General features: G+C 52.8%; 1 protein-coding gene across 1 annotated transcript; it reads left to right on the forward strand.

The window, feature by feature from the left end:
- The first annotated feature begins 15113 nt into the window (after positions 1-15113).
- LOC121080659 (vigilin-like) lies at positions 15114-16369 on the forward strand. Its single transcript, XM_040578798.1, has 3 exons — positions 15114-15357; positions 15619-15735; positions 16325-16369. The coding sequence occupies exons 1-3, from the start codon at positions 15208-15210 to the stop codon at positions 16367-16369; spliced, it is 312 nt and encodes a 103-aa protein (XP_040434732.1). The 5' UTR covers positions 15114-15207.
- The last annotated feature ends 444 nt before the right edge of the window (positions 16370-16813 follow it).

The raw sequence follows: 16813 nt of genomic DNA on the forward strand, positions 1-16813 counted from the left end.
CCCACTGTAGGAAGCAGTTTAGAGTGAGAGAGTGAGTCCCACTGTAGGGCGCGGGTTAGAGTGGTTGAGTGAGTCCCACTGTAGGAAGCAGGTTAGAGTGTGTGAGTGAGTCCCACTCTAGGACGCGGGTTAGTGTGAGTGAGTGACTCCCACTGTAGGAAGCGGGTTAGACTTAGTGAGTGAGTCCCACTGTAGGAAGCGGATCAGAGTGTGTGGGTGAGTCCCACTGTATAAAGCAGGTTAGAGCGAGTGAGTAAGTCCAACTCTAGGGCGCGGGATAGAGTGCATGAGTGAGTCCCTCTGTAGGAAGCGGCTTAGAGTGAGTGACTGACTCCCACTGTAGGAAGCGGATTAGACTGATGGAGTGAGTCCCACTGTAGGAGGCGGGTCAGAGTGAGTGAGTGAGTCCAACTGTAGGAGGCGGGTCAGAGTGATTGAGTGAGTCCTGCTGTAGGGCGCGGGTTAGAGTGGTTGAGTGAGTCCCACTGTAGGAAGCAGGTTAGAGTGTGTGAGTGAGTCCCACTTTAGGACGCGGGTAGTGTGACTGAGTGAGTCCCACTATAGGAAGCGGGTCAGACTGAGAGAGTGAGTCCCACTGTAGGAAGCGGGTTAGTGTGAGTGAGTGACTCCCACTGTAGGAAGCGGGTTAGACTTAGTGAGTGAGTCCCACTGTAGGAAGCGGATCAGAGTGTGTGGGTGAGTCCCACTGTATAAAGCAGGTTAGAGCGAGTGAGTAAGTCCAACTCTAGGGCGCGGGATAGAGTGCATGAGTGAGTCCCTCTGTAGGAAGCGGCTTAGAGTGAGTGACTGACTCCCACTGTAGGAAGCGGATTAGACTGATGGAGTGAGTCCCACTGTAGGAGGCGGGTCAGAGTGAGTGAGTGAGTCCAACTGTAGGAGGCGGGTCAGAGTGATTGAGTGAGTCCTGCTGTAGGGCGCGGGTTAGAGTGGTTGAGTGAGTCCCACTGTAGGAAGCAGGTCAGAGTGTGTGAGTGAGTCCCACTGTAGGAGGCGGGTTAGAGTGAGTGAGTGAGTTCCAAAGTAGGAAGCGGGTCAGAGTGGCTGAGCGAGTCCCACTGTAGGGAGCTGTTAGAGTGAGCGAGGGAGTCCCACAGTAGGAATAGGTCAAAAGTGAGTGAGTGAGTCCTACTGTAGGAATCTGGTTAGAGTGGTTCAGTGAGTCCCTCTGTAGGAAGCGGGTTAGAGTGATTGTGTGAGTCCCACCCTACGAAGCGGGTTAGACTGTCTGAGTGAGTCCCACTGGAGGACGCGGGTTAGTGTGAGTGAGTGAGTCCCACTGTAGGAAGCAGGTTAGAGTGCGTCAGTGAGTCCCACTGTAGGGCGCTGTTAGAGTGAATGAGTGAGTCCCACTGTAGGACGCGGGATAGTGTGAGTGAGTGAGTCGCACTGTAGGAAGCGGGTCAGAGTGAGTGAGTGATTCCCACTTTGGAAGCAGGTTAGACTGAGTGAGTGAATCCCACTATAGGGTACGGGTTAGTGTGAATGAGTGCGTCATACTGTAGGAAGCGGGTTAGAGTGGTTGAGAGAGTCCCACTGTAGGAAGCGGGTTAGAGTGAGTGTGTGAGTCCCACTGTAGGAGGCGGTTTAGAGTGAGTGAGTCCCACTGTAGGAAGCAAATTACGGTGCGTGAGTGAGTCCCACTGTGGGGCGCGGGTCAGAGTGAGTGAGTGAGTGCCACTGTAGGAGGCGGGTTAGAGTGCATGAGTGAGTCCCACTGAACGAAGTGGGTCAGAGTGTGTGAGTGAGTCCCACTGTAGGACGCGGTTCCGAGTGAGTGAGTGATTCCCACTGTAGGACGCGGGTTAGAGTGAGTGAGTGAGTCCCACTGTAGGAAGCGGGTTAGAGTGAGTGAGTGAGTTCCAATGTAGGAAGCGGGTCAGAGTGGCTGAGCGAGTCCCATTGTAGGGAGCTGTTAGAGTGAATGAGTGAGTCCCACTGTAGGACGCGGGTTAGTGTGAGCGAGGGAGTCCCACTGTAGGAATAGGTCTAGAGTGAGTGAGTGAGATCTACTGTAGGAAGAGGGTCAGAGTGAGTGTGTGAGTCCCAATGTAGGAAGCGGGTTAGAGTGAGTGTGTGAGTCCCACTCTACGAAATGTGTTAGCGTGGGTGAGTAAGTCCCTCTGTAGGAAGCGGGTTAGAGTGAGTGAGTGAGTCCCACTGTAGGAAGCAGGTTAGAGTGAGTGAATGAGTCCCACTGTACGAGGCGGGTTAGAGTGCGTGAGTGAGTCCCACTGAACGAATCGGGTCAGAGTGTGTGAGTGAGTCCCACTGTAGGAGGCGGGTCAGAGTGTGTGAGTGAGTCCCACTGTTGGAAGCAGGTTAGAGTGAGTGAGTTTATCCCACTGTAGGGTGCAGGTTAGAGTGTGTGAGTGAGTCCCACTGTAGGACGCGGGTTAGTGTTAGCGAGGGAGTCCCACTGTACGAACTGGTTTAGAGTGAGTGACTGAGTCCTACTGTAGAAAGTGGGTTAGAGTGGTTGAGTGAGTCCCACTGTAGGGCGCGGGTCAGAGTGAGTGAGTGAATCCCACTGTAGGAAGCGGTTTAGAGTGAGTGAGTGAGTCCCAGTGTAGGAGGCGGGTTAGAGTGAGTGAGTGAGTCTTGCTGTAAGGCGCCGTTTAGAGTGAGTGGGTGAGTGAGTCCTACTGCAGGAAGCGGGTCAGAGTGCGTGAGTGAGTCCCACTGTAGGTCGCTGTTAGAGTGAATGAGTGAGTCCCACTGTAGGACTCGGGAGAGTGTGAGTGAGTGAGTCGCACTGTAGGAAGCGGGTCAGAGTGAGTGAATGTGTCCCACTGTAGGAAGCGGGTTAGAGTGGTTGAGTGAGTCCCACTGTAGGGCGCTGTTAGAGTGAATGAGTGAGTCCCACTGTAGGGCACGGGTTAGTGTGAGCGAGGGAGTCCCACTGTAGGAATAGGTCTAGAGTGAGTAAGTGAGTCCTACTGTAGGAAGCGGGTCAGAGTGAGTGAGTGAGTCCTTATGTAGGAAGCGTGTTAGAGTGAGTGTGTGAGTCCCACTCTACGAAGTGTGTTAGAGTGAGTGAGTAAGTCCCTCTGTAGGAAGCGGGTTAGAGTGAGAGAGTGAGCCCCACTGTTGGAAGCAGGTTAGAGTGAGTGAGTGATTCCCACTGTAGGGTGCAGGTTAGAGTGTGTGAGTGAGTCCCACTGTAGGACGCGGGTTAGTGTTAGCGAGGGAGTCCCACTGTAGGAACTGGTTTAGAGTGAGTGACTGAGTCCTACTGTAGGAAGTGGGCTAGAGTGGTTGAGTGAGTCCCACAGTAGGAAGCGGGTTAGAGTGTGTGAGTGAGTCCCACTGTAGGGCGCTGTTAGAGTGACTGAGTTTATCCCACTGTAGGGCACGGGTTAGTGTGAGCGAGGGAGTCCCACTGTAGGAATAGGTTTAAAATTAGTGAGTGAGTCGTACTGTAGGTAGTGGGTTAGAGTGAGTGAGTGAGTCCCACTGTACGAAGCGGGTTAGAGTGAGTGAATGTGTCCCACTGTAGGAAGCGGGTTAGAGTGTTTGAGTGAGTCCCACTGTAGGGCTCGGGTCAGTATTTGTGAGTGATTCCCACTGCAGGAAGCGGGTTAGAGTGAGTGAATATGTCCCACTGTAGGAAGTGGTTTAGTGTGAGTGAGTGACTACCATTGTAGGATGCGGGTTAGAGTGAGTGAGTGAGTCTTGCTGTAAGGCGCCGTTTAGAGTGAGTGGGTGAGTGAGTCCTACTGTAGGAAGCGGGTCAGAGTGCGTGGGTGAGTCCCACTGTAGGGCGCTGTTAGAGTGAATGAGTGAGTTCCACTGTAGGAAGCGGGTCAGAGTGACTGAGCGAGTCCCACTGTAGGACGCGGGTTAGTGTGAGTGAGTGAGTCCCACTGTAGGAGGCGGGTTAGAGTGAGTGAGTGAGTTCCACTGTAGGAAGCGGGTCAGAGTGACTGAGCGAGTCTCACTGTAGGACGCGGGTTAGTGTGAGTGAGGGAGTCCCACTGTAGGAATAGGTCTAGGGTGAGTGAGTGAGTCCTACTGTACGAAACTGGTTAGAGTCGTTCAGTGAGTCCCACTGTAGAAAGCGGGTTAGAGTGAGTGTGTGAGTCCCCGTCTATGAAGCAGGTTAGAGTGAGTGAGTGAGTCCCACAGTAGGGCGCGGGTTAGAGTGTTTGAGTGAGACCCACTGTAGGAAGCAGGCTAGAGTGTGTGAGTGAGTCCCATTGTAGGACGCGGGTTAGTGTGAGTGAGTGAGTCCCACTGTAGGAAGCGGGTTAGAGTGAGTGAATGAGTCCCACTGTAGGAAGCAGGTTAGAGTGAGTGAGTGAGTCCCACTCTAGGACGCGGGTTAGTGTGAGCGAGGGAGTCCCACTGTAGGAATAGGTCTAGACTGAGTGAGTGAGATCTACTGTAGGAAGCGGTTTAGAGTGAGTGAGTGAGTCCCACTGTAGGAAGCGGGTTAGAGTGCGTGAGTGAGTCCCACTGAACGAAGCGGGTCAGACTGTGTGAGTGAGTCCCACTGTAGGAAGCGGGTTAGACTGAGTGACTGAGTCCCACTGTAGGAAGCGGGTCAGAGTGTGTGAGTGAGTCCCACTGTAGGACGCGGGTTAGAGTGTGTGAGTGAGTCCCACTGTAGGAAGCAAATTACGGTGCGTGAGTGAGTCCCACTGTGGGGCGTGGGTCAGAGTGAGTGAGTGAGTGCCACTGTAGGAGGCGGGTTAGAGTGCATGAGTGAGTCCCACTGAACGAAGTGGGTCAGAGTGTGTGAGTGAGTCCCACTGTAGGACGCGGTTCCGAGTGAGTGAGTGATTCCCACTGTAGGACGCGGGTCCGAGTGAGTGAGTGATTCCCACTGTAGGAAGCGGGTTAGAGTGGTTGAGTGAGTCCCACTGTAGGAAGCAGGTTAGAGTGTGTGAGTGAGTCCCACTCTAGGACGCGGGTTAGTGTGAGCGAGGGAGTCCCACTGTAGGAATAGGTCTAGAGTGAGTGAGTGAGATCTACTGTAGGAAGACGGTCAGAGTGAGTGAGTGAGTCCCAATGTAGGAAGCGGGTTAGAGTGAGTGTGTGAGTCCAACTCTACGAAATGTGTTAGCGTGGGTAAGTCCCTCTGTAGGAAGCGGGTTAGAGTGAGTGAGTGAGTCCCACTGTAGGAAGCAGGTTAGAGTGAGTGAATGAGTCCCACTGTAGGAGGCGGGTTAGAGTGCGTGAGTGAGTCCCACTGAACGAATCGGGTCAGAGTGTGTGAGTGAGTCCCACTGTAGGAGGCGGGTCAGAGTGTGTGAGTGAGTCCCACTGTAGGACGCGGGTTAGTGTTAGCGAGGGAGTCCCACTGCAGGAATTGGTTTAGAGTGAGTGACTGAGTCCTACTGTAGAAGGTGGGTTAGAGTGGTTGAGTGAGTCCCACTGTAGGGCGCGGGTCAGAGTGAGTGAGTGAATCCCACTGTAGGAAGCGGTTTAGAGTGAGTGAGTGAGTCCCAGTGTAGGAGGCGGGTTAGAGTGAGTGAGTGAGTCTTGCTGTAAGGTGCCGTTTAGAGTGAGTGGGTGAGTGAGTACTACTGCAGGAAGCGGGTCAGAGTGCGTGAGTGAGTCCCACTGTAGGGCGCTGTTAGAGTGAATGAGTGAGTCCCACTGTAGGACTCGGGATAGTGTGAGTGAGTGAGTCGCACTGTAGGAAGCGGGTCAGAGTGAGTGAATGTGTCCCACTGTAGGAAGCGGGTTAGAGTGGTTGAGTGAGTCCTACTGTAGGGCGCTGTTAGAGTGAATGAGTGAGTCCCACTGTAGGACGTGGGATAGTGTGAGTGAGTGAGTCTTACTGTAAGGCGCCGTTTAGAGTGAGTGGGTGAGTGAGTCCTACTGCAGGAACGGGTTAGTGTGAGTGAATGAGTCCCACTGTAGGAAGCGGGTTAGAGTGAGTGAGTGAGTCCCACTGTAGGAGGCGGGTTAGAGTGCGTGAGTGAGTCCCACTGAACGAATCGGGTCAGAGTGTGTGAGTGAGTCCCACTGTAGGAGGCGGGTCAGAGTGTGTGAGTGAGTCCCACTGTTGGAAGCAGGTTAGAGTGAGTGAGTTTATCCCACTGTAGGGTGCAGGTTAGAGTGTGTGAGTGAGTCCCACTGTAGGACGCGGGTTAGTGTTAGCGAGGGAGTCCCACTGTACGAACTGGTTTAGAGTGAGTGACTGAGTCCTACTGTAGAAAGTGGGTTAGAGTGGTTGAGTGAGTCCCACTGTAGGGCGCGGGTCAGAGTGAGTGAGTGAATCCCACTGTAGGAAGCGGTTTAGAGTGAGTGAGTGAGTCCCAGTGTAGGAGGCGGGTTAGAGTGAGTGAGTGAGTCTTGCTGTAAGGCGCCGTTTAGAGTGAGTGGGTGAGTGAGTCCTACTGCAGGAAGCGGGTCAGAGTGCGTGAGTGAGTCCCACTGTAGGTCGCTGTTAGAGTGAATGAGTGAGTCCCACTGTAGGACTCGGGAGAGTGTGAGTGAGTGAGTCGCACTGTAGGAAGCGGGTCAGAGTGAGTGAATGTGTCCCACTGTAGGAAGCGGGCTAGAGTGGTTGAGTGAGTCCCACTGTAGGGCGCTGTTAGAGTGAATGAGTGAGTCCCACTGTAGGGCACGGGTTAGTGTGAGCGAGGGAGTCCCACTGTAGGAATAGGTCTGGAGTGAGTGAGTGAGTCCTACTGTAGGAAGCGGGTCAGAGTGAGTGAGTGAGTCCTTATGTAGGAGGCGGGTCAGAGTGAGTGAGTGAGTCCCACTGTAGGGTGCAGGTTAGAGTGTGTGAGTGAGTCCCACTGTAGGACGCGGGTTAGTGTTGTCGAGGAAGTCCCACTGTAGGAATTGGTTTAGAGTGAGTGACTGAGTCCTACTGTAGGAAGTGGGTTAGAGTGGTTGCGTGAGCCTCACAGGAGGAAGCGGGTCAGAGTGGTTGAGTGAGTCCCACTGTAGGGCGCGGGTCAGAGTGAGTGAGTGAGTCCCAGTGTAGGTAGCGGGTTAGAGTGAGTGAGTGAGTCTTGCTGTAAGGCGCCTTTTAGAGTGAGTGGGCGAGTGAGTCCTACTGCAGGAAGCAGGTCAGAGTGCGTGAGTGAGTCCCATTGTAGGGCGCTGTTAGAGTGAATGAGTGAGTCCCACTGTAGGACGTGGGATAGTGTGAGTGAGTGAGTCTTACTGTAAGGCGCCGTTTAGAGTGAGTGGGTGAGTGAGTCCTACTGCAGGAACGGGTTAGTGTGAGTGAATGAGTCCCACTGTAGGAAGCGGGTTAGAGTGAGTGAGTGAGTTCCAAAGTAGGAAGCGGGTCAGAGTGGCTGAGCGAGTCCCACTGTAGGGAGCTGTTAGAGTGAGCGAGGGAGTCCCACAGTAGGAATAGGTCAAAAGTGAGTGAGTGAGTCCTACTGTAGGAAGCGGGTTAGAGTGAGTGTGTGAGTCCCACTCTACGAAGTGTGTTAGAGTGAGTGAGTAAGTCCCTCTGTAGGAAGCGGGTTAGAGTGAGAGAGTGATTCCCACTGTAGGGTGCAGGTTAGAGTGTGTGAGTGAGTCCCACTGTAGGACGCGGGTTAGTGTTAGCGAGGGAGTCCCACTGTAGGAACTGGTTTAGAGTGAGTGACTGAGTCCTACTGTAGGAAGTGGGCTAGAGTGGTTGAGTGAGTCCCACAGTAGGAAGCGGGTTAGAGTGTGTGAGTGAGTCCCACTGTAGGGCGCTGTTAGAGTGACTGAGTTTATCCCACTGTAGGGCACGGGTTAGTGTGAGCGAGGGAGTCCCACTGTAGGAATAGGTTTAAAATTAGTGAGTGAGTCGTACTGTAGGTAGTGGGTTAGAGTGAGTGAGTGAGTCCCACTGTACGAAGCGGGTTAGAGTGAGTGAATGTGTCCCACTGTAGGAAGCGGGTTAGAGTGTTTGAGTGAGTCCCACTGTAGGGCGCGGGTCAGTATTTGTGAGTGATTCCCACTGCAGGAAGCGGGTTAGAGTGAGTGAATATGTCCCACTGTAGGAAGTGGTTTAGTGTGAGTGAGTGAGTACCATTGTAGGAGGCGGGTTAGAGTGAGTGAGTGAGTCTTGCTGTAAGGCGCCGTTTAGAGTGAGTGGGTGAGTGAGTCCCACTGTAGGACGCGGGTTAGTGTTAGCGAGGGAGTCCCACTGTATGAACTGGTTTAGAGTCAGTGACTGAGTCCTACTGTAGGAAGTGGGTTAGAGTGGTTGAGTGAGTCCCACTAGTAGGAAGCGGGTTAGTGTTAGCGAGGGAGTCCCACTGCAGGAATTGGTTTAGAGTGAGTGACTGAGTCCTACTGTAGAAGGTGGGTTAGAGTGGTTGAGTGAGTCCCACTGTAGGGCGCGGGTCAGAGTGAGTGAGTGAATCCCACTGTAGGAAGCGGTTTAGAGTGAGTGAGTGAGTCCCAGTGTAGGAGGCGGGTTAGAGTGAGTGAGTGAGTCTTGCTGTAAGGCACCGTTTAGAGTGAGTGGGTGAGTAAGTCCTACTGCAGGAAGCGGGTCAGAGTGCGTGAGTGAGTCCCACTGTAGGGCGCTGTTAGAGTGAATGAGTGAGTCCCACTGTAGGACTCGGGATAGTGTGAGTGAGTGAGTCGCACTGTAGGAAGCGGGTCAGAGTGAGTGAATGTGTCCCACTGTAGGAAGCGGGTTAGAGTGGTTGAGTGAGTCCTACTGTAGGGCGCTGTTAGAGTGAATGAGTGAGTCCCACTGTAGGGCACGGGTTAGTGTGAGCGAGGGAGTCCCACTGTAGGAATAGGTCTAGGGTGAGTGAATGAGTCCTACTGTAGGAAGCGGGTCAGAGTGAGTGAGTGAGTCCCAATGTAGGAAGCGGGTTAGAGTGAGTGTGTGAGTCCCACTCTACGAAGTGTGTTAGAGTGGGTGAGTAAGTCCCTCTGTAGGAAGCGGGTTAGAGTGAGAGAGTGAGTCCCACTGTTGGAAGCAGGTTAGAGTGAGTGAGTGATTCCCACTGTAGGGTGCAGGTTAGAGTGTGTGAGTGAGTCCCACTGTAGGACGCGGGTTAGTGTTAGCGAGGGAGTCCCACAGTAGGAACTGGATTAGAGTGAGTGACTGAGTCCTACTGTAGGAAGTGGGCTAGAGTGGTTGAGTGAGTCCCACAGTAGGAAGCGGGTTAGAGTGTGTGAGTGAGTCCCACTGTAGGGCGCTGTTAGAGTGACTGAGTTTATCCCACTGTAGGGCACGGGTTAGTGTGAGCGAGGGAGTCCCACTGTAGGAATAGGTTTAAAATTAGTGAGTGAGTCGTACTGTAGGTAGTGGGTTAGAGTGAGTGAGTGAGTCCCACTGTACGAAGCGGGTTAGAGTGAGTGAATGTGTCCCACTGTAGGAAGCGGGTTAGAGTGTTTGAGTGAGTCCCACTGTAGGGCGCGGGTCAGTGTGTGTGAGTGATTCCCACTGCAGGAAGCGGGTTAGAGTGAGTGAATGTGTCCCACTGTAGGAAGTGGTTTAGTGTGAGTGAGTGAGTACCAGTGTAGGAGGCGGGTTAGAGTGAGTAAGTGAGTCTTGCTGTAAGGCGCCGTTTAGAGTGAGTGGGTGAGTGAGTCCTACTGTAGGAAGCGGGTCAGAGTGCGTGAGTGAGTCCCACTGTAGGGTGCTGTTAGAGTGAATGAGTGAGTTCCACTGTAGGAAGCGGGTCAGAGTGACTGAGCGAGTCCCACTGTAGGACGCGGGTTAGTGTGAGTGAGTGAGTCCCACTGTAGGGCACGGGTTAGTGTGAGCGAGGGAGTCCCACTGTAGGAATAGGTCTAGGGTGAGTGAGTGAGTCCTACTGTACGAAGCTGTTTAGAGTGGTTCAGTGAGTCCCACTGTAGAAAGCGGGTTAGATTGAGTGTGTGAGTCCCCGTCTATGAAGCAGGCTAGAGTGTGTGAGTGAGTCCCACTGTAGGACGCGGGTTAGTGTGAGTGAGTGAGTCCCACTGTAGGAAGCGGGTTAGAGTGAGTGAATGAGTCCCACTGTAGGAAGCAGGTTAGAGTGAGTGAGTGAGTCCCACTCTAGGACGCGGGTTAGTGTGAGCGAGGGAGTCACACTGTAGGAATAGGTCTTGAGTGAGTAAGTGAGATCTACTGTAAGAAGAGGGTCAGAGTAAGTGAGTGAGTCCCACTGTAGGGCGCGGGTTAGAGTGTATGAGTGAGACCCACTGTAGGAAGCAGGCTAGAGTGTGTGAGTGATTCCCATTGTAGGACGCGGGTTAGTGTGAGTGAGTGAGTCCCACTGTAGGAAGCGGGTTAGAGTGAGTGAATGAGTCCCACTGTAGGAAGCAGGTTAGAGTGAGTGAGTGAGTCCCACTGTGGGACGCGGGTTAGTGTGAGCGAGGGAGTCCCACTGTAGGAATAGGTCTAGACTGAGTGAGTGAGATCTACTGTAGGAAGCGGTTTAGAGTGAGAGAGTGAGTCCCACTGTAGGAAGCGGGTTAGAGTGCGTGAGTGAGTCCCTCTGAACGAAGCGGGTCAGACTGTGTGAGTGAGTCCCACTGTAGGAAGCGGGTTAGACTGAGTGACTGAGTCCCACTGTAGGAAGCGGGTCAGAGTGTGTGAGTGAGTCCCACTGTAGGACGCGGGTTAGAGTGTGTGAGTGAATCCCACTGTAGGAAGCAAATTACGGTGCGTGAGTGAGTCCCACTGTGGGGCGCGGGTCAGAGTGAGTGAGTGAGTGCCACTGTAGGAGGCGGGTTAGAGTGCATGAGAGAGTCCCACTGAACGAAGTGGGTCAGAGTGTGTGAGTGAGTCCCACTGTAGGACGCGGTTCCGAGTGAGTGAGTGATTCCCACTGTAGGACGCGGGTCCGAGAGAGTGAGTGATTCCCACTGTAGGAAGCGGGTTAGAGTGAGTGAATGAGTCCCACTGTAGGAAGCGGGTTAGTGTGAGCGAGGGAGTCCCACTGTAGGAATAGGTCTAGAGTGAGTGAGTGAGATCTACTGTAGGAAGAGGGTCAGAGTGAGTGAGTGAGTCCCAATGTAGGAAGCGGGTTAGAGTGAGTGTGTGAGTCCCACTCTACGAAATGTGTTAGCGTGGGTAAGTCCCTCTGTAGGAAGCGGGTTAGAGTGAGTGAGTGAGTCCCACTGTAGGAAGCAGGTTAGAGTGAGTGAATGAGTCCCACTGTAGGAGGCGGGTTAGAGTGCGTGAGTGAGTCCCACTGAACGAATCGGGTCAGAGTGTGTGAGTGAGTCCCACTGTAGGAGGCGGGTCAGAGTGTGTGAGTGTGTCCCACTGTTGGAAACAGGTTAGAGTGAGTGAGTTTATCCCACTGTAGGGTGCAGGTTAGAGTGTGTGAGTGAGTCCCACTGTAGGACGCGGGTTAGTGTTAGCGAGGGAGTCCCACTGTACGAACTGGTTTAGAGTCAGTGACTGAGTCCTACTGTAGGAAGTGGGTTAGTGTGTGTGAGTGAGTCCCACTAGTAGGAAGCGGGTTAGTGTTAGCGAGGGAGTCCCACTGTAGGAATTGGTTTAGAGTGAGTGACTGAGTCCTACTGTAGAAAGTGGGTTAGAGTGGTTGAGTGAGTCCCACTGTAGGACGCGGGTCAGAGTGAGTGAGTGAATCCCACTGTAGGAAGCGGTTTAGAGTGAGTGAGTGAGTCCCAGTGTAGGAGGCGGGTCAGAGTGTGTGAGTGAGTCCCACTGTTGAAAGCAGGTTAGAGTGAGTGTGTGAGTCCCACTGTAGGGTGCAGTTTACAGTGTGTGAGTGAGTCCCGCTGTAGGACGCGGGTTAGTGTTAGCGAGGGAGTCCCACTGTAGGAATTGGTTTAGAGTGAGTGACTAAGTCCTACTGTAGAAAGTGGGTTAGAGTGGTTGAGTGAGTCCCACTGTAGGGCGCGGGTCAGAGTGAGTGAGTGAATCCCACTGTAGGAAGCGGTTTAGAGTGAGTGAGTGAGTCCCAGTGTAGGAGGCGGGTTAGAGTGAGTGAGTGAGTCTTGCTGTAAGGCGCCGTTTAGAGTGAGTGGGTGAGTGAGTACTACTGCAGGAAGCGGGTCAGAGTGCGTGAGTGAGTCCCACTGTAGGTCGCTGTTAGAGTGAATGAGTGAGTCCCACTGTAGGACTCGGGATAGTGTGAGTGAGTGAGTTGCACTGTAGGAAGCGGGTCAGAGTGAGTGAATGTGTCCCACTGTAGGAAGCGGGGTAGAGTGGTTGAGTGAGTCCCACTGTAGGGCGCTGTTAGAGTGAATGAGTGAGTCCCACTGTAGGGCACGGGTTAGTGTGAGCGAGGGAGTCCCATTGTAGGAATAGGTCTAGGGTGAGTGAATGAGTCCTACTGTAGGAAGCGGGTCAGAGTGAGTGAGTGAGTCCCAATGTAGGAAGCGGGTTAGAGTGAGTGTGTGAGTCCCACTCTACGAAGTGTGTTAGAGTGGGTGAGTAAGTCCCTCTGTAGGAAGCGGATTAGAGTGAGAGAGTGAGTCCCACTGTAGGAAGCAGGTTAGAGTGTGTGAGTGAGTCCCACTGTAGGTAGCGGGTTAGACTGACTGACTGAGTCCCACTGTAGGAAGCAGGTCAGAGTGTGTGAGTGAGTCCCACTGTAGGAGGCGGGTTAGAGTGAGTGAGTGAGTGAGTTCCACTGTAGGAAGCAGGTCAGAGTGACTGAGTGAGTCACACTGTAGGACGCGGGTTAGTGTGAGTGAGTGAGTCCCACTGTAGGGCACGGGTTAGTGTGAGCGAGGGAGTCCCACTGTAGGAATAGGTCTAGGGTGAGTGAGTGAGTCCTACTGTAGGAAGCTGGTTAGAGTGGTTCAGTGAGTCCCACTGTAGGAAGCGGGTTAGAGTGAGTGTGTGAGTCCCAGTCTATGAAGCAGGTTAGAGTGAGTGAGTGAGTCCCACTGTAGGGCGCGGGTTAGAGTGGTTGAGTGAGACCCACTGTAGGAAGCAGGTTAGAGTGTGTGAGTGAGTCCCACTGTAGGACGCGGGTTAGTGTGAGTGAGTGAGTCTCACTGTAGGAAGCGGTTTAGTGTGAGTGAGTGAGTCCCTGTGTAGGAGGCGGGTTAGAGTGAGTGAGTGAATCTTGCTGTTAGGCGCCGTTTAGAGTGAGTGGGTGAGTGAGTCCTACTGCAGGAAGCGGGTCAGAGTGAGTGAGTGAGTCCCACTGTAGGGTGCGGTTTAGAGAGGTTGAGTGAGTCCCACTGTAGGGCGCGGGTTAGAGTGGTTGAGTGAGACCCACTGTAGCAAGCGGTTTAGAGTGAGTGAGTGAGTCCCACTGTAGGGCGCTGTTAGAGTGACTGAGCTTATCCCACTGTAGGGCACGGGTTAGTGTGAGTGAGGGAGTCCCACTGTAGGAATAGGTTTAGAGTGAGTTAATGAGTCCTATTGTAAGAAGCAGGTAAGAGTGAGTGTGTGATTCCCACTCTACGAAGCGGGTTAGAGTGGTTGAGTGAGTCCCACTGTAGGACGCGGGTGAGTGTGAGTGAGTGAGTCCCACTGTATGAAGCAGGTTAGAGTGGTTCAGAGAGTCCCACTGTAGGGCGCTGTTTAGAGTGACTGAGTTTATCCCACTGTAGGGCACGGGTTATTGTGAGCGAGGGAGTCCCACTGTAGGACGCAGGTTAGTGTTAGCGAGGGAGTCCCACTGTAGGAACTGGTTTAGAGTGAGTGACTGAGTCCTACTGTAGGAAGTGGTTTAGAGTGGTTGAGTGAGTCCCACAGTAGGAAGCGGGTTAGAGTGGTTGAGTGAGTCCCACTGTAGTGCGCTGTTAGAGTGACTGAGTTTATCCCACTGTAGGGCACGGGTTAGTGTGAGTGAGTGAGTCCTACTGTAGGGTGCGGGTTAGAGTGGTTGAGTGAGTCCCACAGTAGGAAGTGGGTTACACTGTGTGAGTGAGTCCCACTGTAGGGCGCTGTTAGAGTGACTGAGTTTATCCCACTGTAGGGCATGGGTTAGTGTGAGTGAGGGAGTCCGACTGTAGGACGCGGGTTAGTGTTAGCGAGGGAGTCCCCCTGTAGGAACTGGTTTAGAGTGAGTGACTGAGTCCTACTGTAGGAAGTGGGTTAGAGTGGTTGAGTGAGTCCCACAGTAGGAAGCGGGTTAGAGTGGTTGAGTGAGTCCCACTGTAGGGCGCTGTTAGAGTGACTGAGCTTATCCCACTGTAGGGCACGGTTTAGTGTGAGTCAGTGAGTCCTATTGTAGGACGCGGGTTAGAGTGTGTGAGTGAGTCCCACTGTAGGGCGCTGTTAGAGTGACTGAGTTTATCCCACTGTAGGGCACGGGTTAGTGTGAGCGACGGAGTCTCACTGTAGGAATAGGTTTAGAGTGAGTGAGTGAGTCCTACTGTAGGAAGCGGGTTAGAGTGAGTGAGTGAGTCCCACTGTAGGGCGCGAGTCAGAGTGAGTGAGTGAGTCCCACTGTAGGAAGCGGTTTAGTAGTGAGTGAGTGAGTCCCAGTGTAGGAGGCAGTTTAGTAGTGAGTGAGTGAGTCCCAGTGTAGGAGGCGGGTCAGAGTGAGTGAGTGAGTCCCACTGTAGGAAGCGGGTTAGACTGAGTGATTGAGTCCCACTGTAGGAAGCGGGTCAGAATGTGTGAGTGAGTCCCCCTGTAGGAGGCTGGTCAGAGTGAGTGAGTGAGTCCCACTGTTGGAAGCAGGTTAGAGTGAGTGAGTGAGTCCCACTGTAGGGTGCAGGTTAGAGTGTGTGACTGAGTCCCACTCTAGGACGCGGGTTAGTGTTAGCGAGGGAGTCCCACTGTAGGAATAGGTTTAGAGTGAGTGAGTGAGTCCTACTGTAGGAAGCGAGTTAGAGTGGTTGAGTGAGTCCCACTGTAGGAAGCGGGTAAGAGTGAGTGTGTGAGTCCTACTCTACGAAGCGGGTTAGAGTGAGTGAGTGAGTCCCACTGTAGTGTGCTGTTTAGAGTGATTGAGTGATTCCCACTGTAGGGCGTGGGTTAGACTGAGTGACTGAGTCCCACTGTAGGAAGCGGTTCAAAGTGTGTGAGTGAGTCCCACTGTAGGAGGCGGGTCAGAGTGAGTGAGTGAGTCCCACTGTTGGGAGCAGGTTAGAGTGAGTGAGTGAGTCCCACTGTAGGAAGCGGGTTAGAGTGAGTTTGTGAGTCTCACTCTATGAAGCGATTTAGAGTGAGTGAGTGAGTCCCACTGTAGGAAGCAGGTTAGAGTGTGTGAGTGAGTCCCACTCTAGGACGCGGGTTAGTGTGAGTGAGTGTAGCCCTTCTCTGTCAACGCAGAGTGAATTTTGTCTAGAGAAAAGAGGGACAGTGCTGGCAAGTAAACTGTCGGGCAGCAAACCGCTAAGTAAAAGTAGATGGCTCTCCGGCTGAACACTCAGTGTGCCCTCTGTTCCCATCAGGAAAATGAACACACTGCGGACCTAATAATTGAGCAGAAATTCCACCGGACCATCATTGGGCAGAAGGGTGAGCGGATCTGGGAAATCCGGGAGAAATTCCCAGAGGTAAGGCTTTTTAGGAGATGAGGAATCCAGAGGGGTTATTTCCTACGTGGGTAGTAGGCCTGTCGTCACAGAAGTCGTAACTTTAGTGGCTCTGTAGCGCAACTGTCTGAGAAGATAGTTCTTTTAGCCAGAGGCCGCTAACACGGTTACCCTTTTCTGAATGGGAAAAGGGGATGTGTAGGATCCCCCCAACCTTTGCATGTGTCTGACACAAGGGTTCTTGCTTTTGCTTGAGCTAACTATAAATGACCACTCCTGCAGGTTATCATCAGCTTCCCAGACCCTGCTGCACACAAGAGTGACATGGTCCAACTCCGAGGTCCCAAAAATGAGGTGGACAAGTGCACCGAGTACATGCACAAGATGGTGGCAGACCTGGTAAGGAGGTCTTCTGCCTGCTGTTCCCTCCTACGTGCCTGGAGAACCCTGGGTCAAGCAGAGCTCTGCTGGCTTGGGTAGAGCTAAAACAACTCAAGAGGAGGGAGCCTATCTGAGCGACATGCAGCGAATCCCACAGAACTTTGACTGATCTGCTGAAAGGAAGCAGGAGCCGGCCAGAAATGCCTCCGGAGTTGAGAGGTGAGCTGTGGGAAATCCGTAATGGGGAATCAGGCTTCGTGTCCAGAAGGAGACGTTTATGAGCTTATGAAAGGTCTTCTTAATAAACATAAGAAAAATATCTCTGGGCAAGACCTTAAAGCAATGCTCAGGTGGGTGCAAGTAAATATGCCCACAGTGACTGCATCTACAATTTTTAGGCGGGAACTTTGGCACCACACAGGGGTGAAATTATGGGATTCTGCGAGAAATGGCAATATTGAGTCCCACCGTCGGCTTTCTTCATGGAGAGTTATTTTTGAGACTATGAAAGCAGAGGAAGGAGAGGAGGAGGAATCGCAAGCTCCTATAGCTCTTTCCTTATCAGCCTCCAAGTCACAGTGCTCTAGACCCCTGGGTGTCAATGCAGTGGGGTATCTGCCAGAAGAAGATCCTTTTGGCCCAGGACCGCTAGACCGTGCAAAAGAACCTGGTTTATACCCTCCTGATCTACGTGACGTGTGGGCAAAAATAAAGAGGCAAGCCTTAAAGGAGGGGGATTTAGAAATGGCTAAAACGATAGTTGCTCCGGTCTTGTATTCTCAGGGTCGAGCAGGGGGAGCACGATGGGAGGCTCTTTCTTTTTCGGTTGTTAAAGAACTGCACCGCACAGTTACAGAACATGGTATTTCTTCTCCCTGTTGTATAAGTCTGTTATCTTCCGTGTTTGATACTTATATCATGACTCCTCGTGATTTGAAATCTTTAGCACGATTGCTGCTAACCCAGACTCGGTATATGTTGTGGGAGTCGCATTCGAAAGGAGGATCGCAAGCACTCCTCCTCACGTATGTTAATCATAATGATCCTGTATTAGCTGCACTAACAATAGAACATCTTACGGGCACCGGTGCACATG

Source organism: Falco naumanni, chromosome W (assembly GCF_017639655.2).
Source record: "Falco naumanni isolate bFalNau1 chromosome W, bFalNau1.pat, whole genome shotgun sequence".
Classification (NCBI taxonomy): Eukaryota; Metazoa; Chordata; class Aves; order Falconiformes; family Falconidae; genus Falco; species Falco naumanni.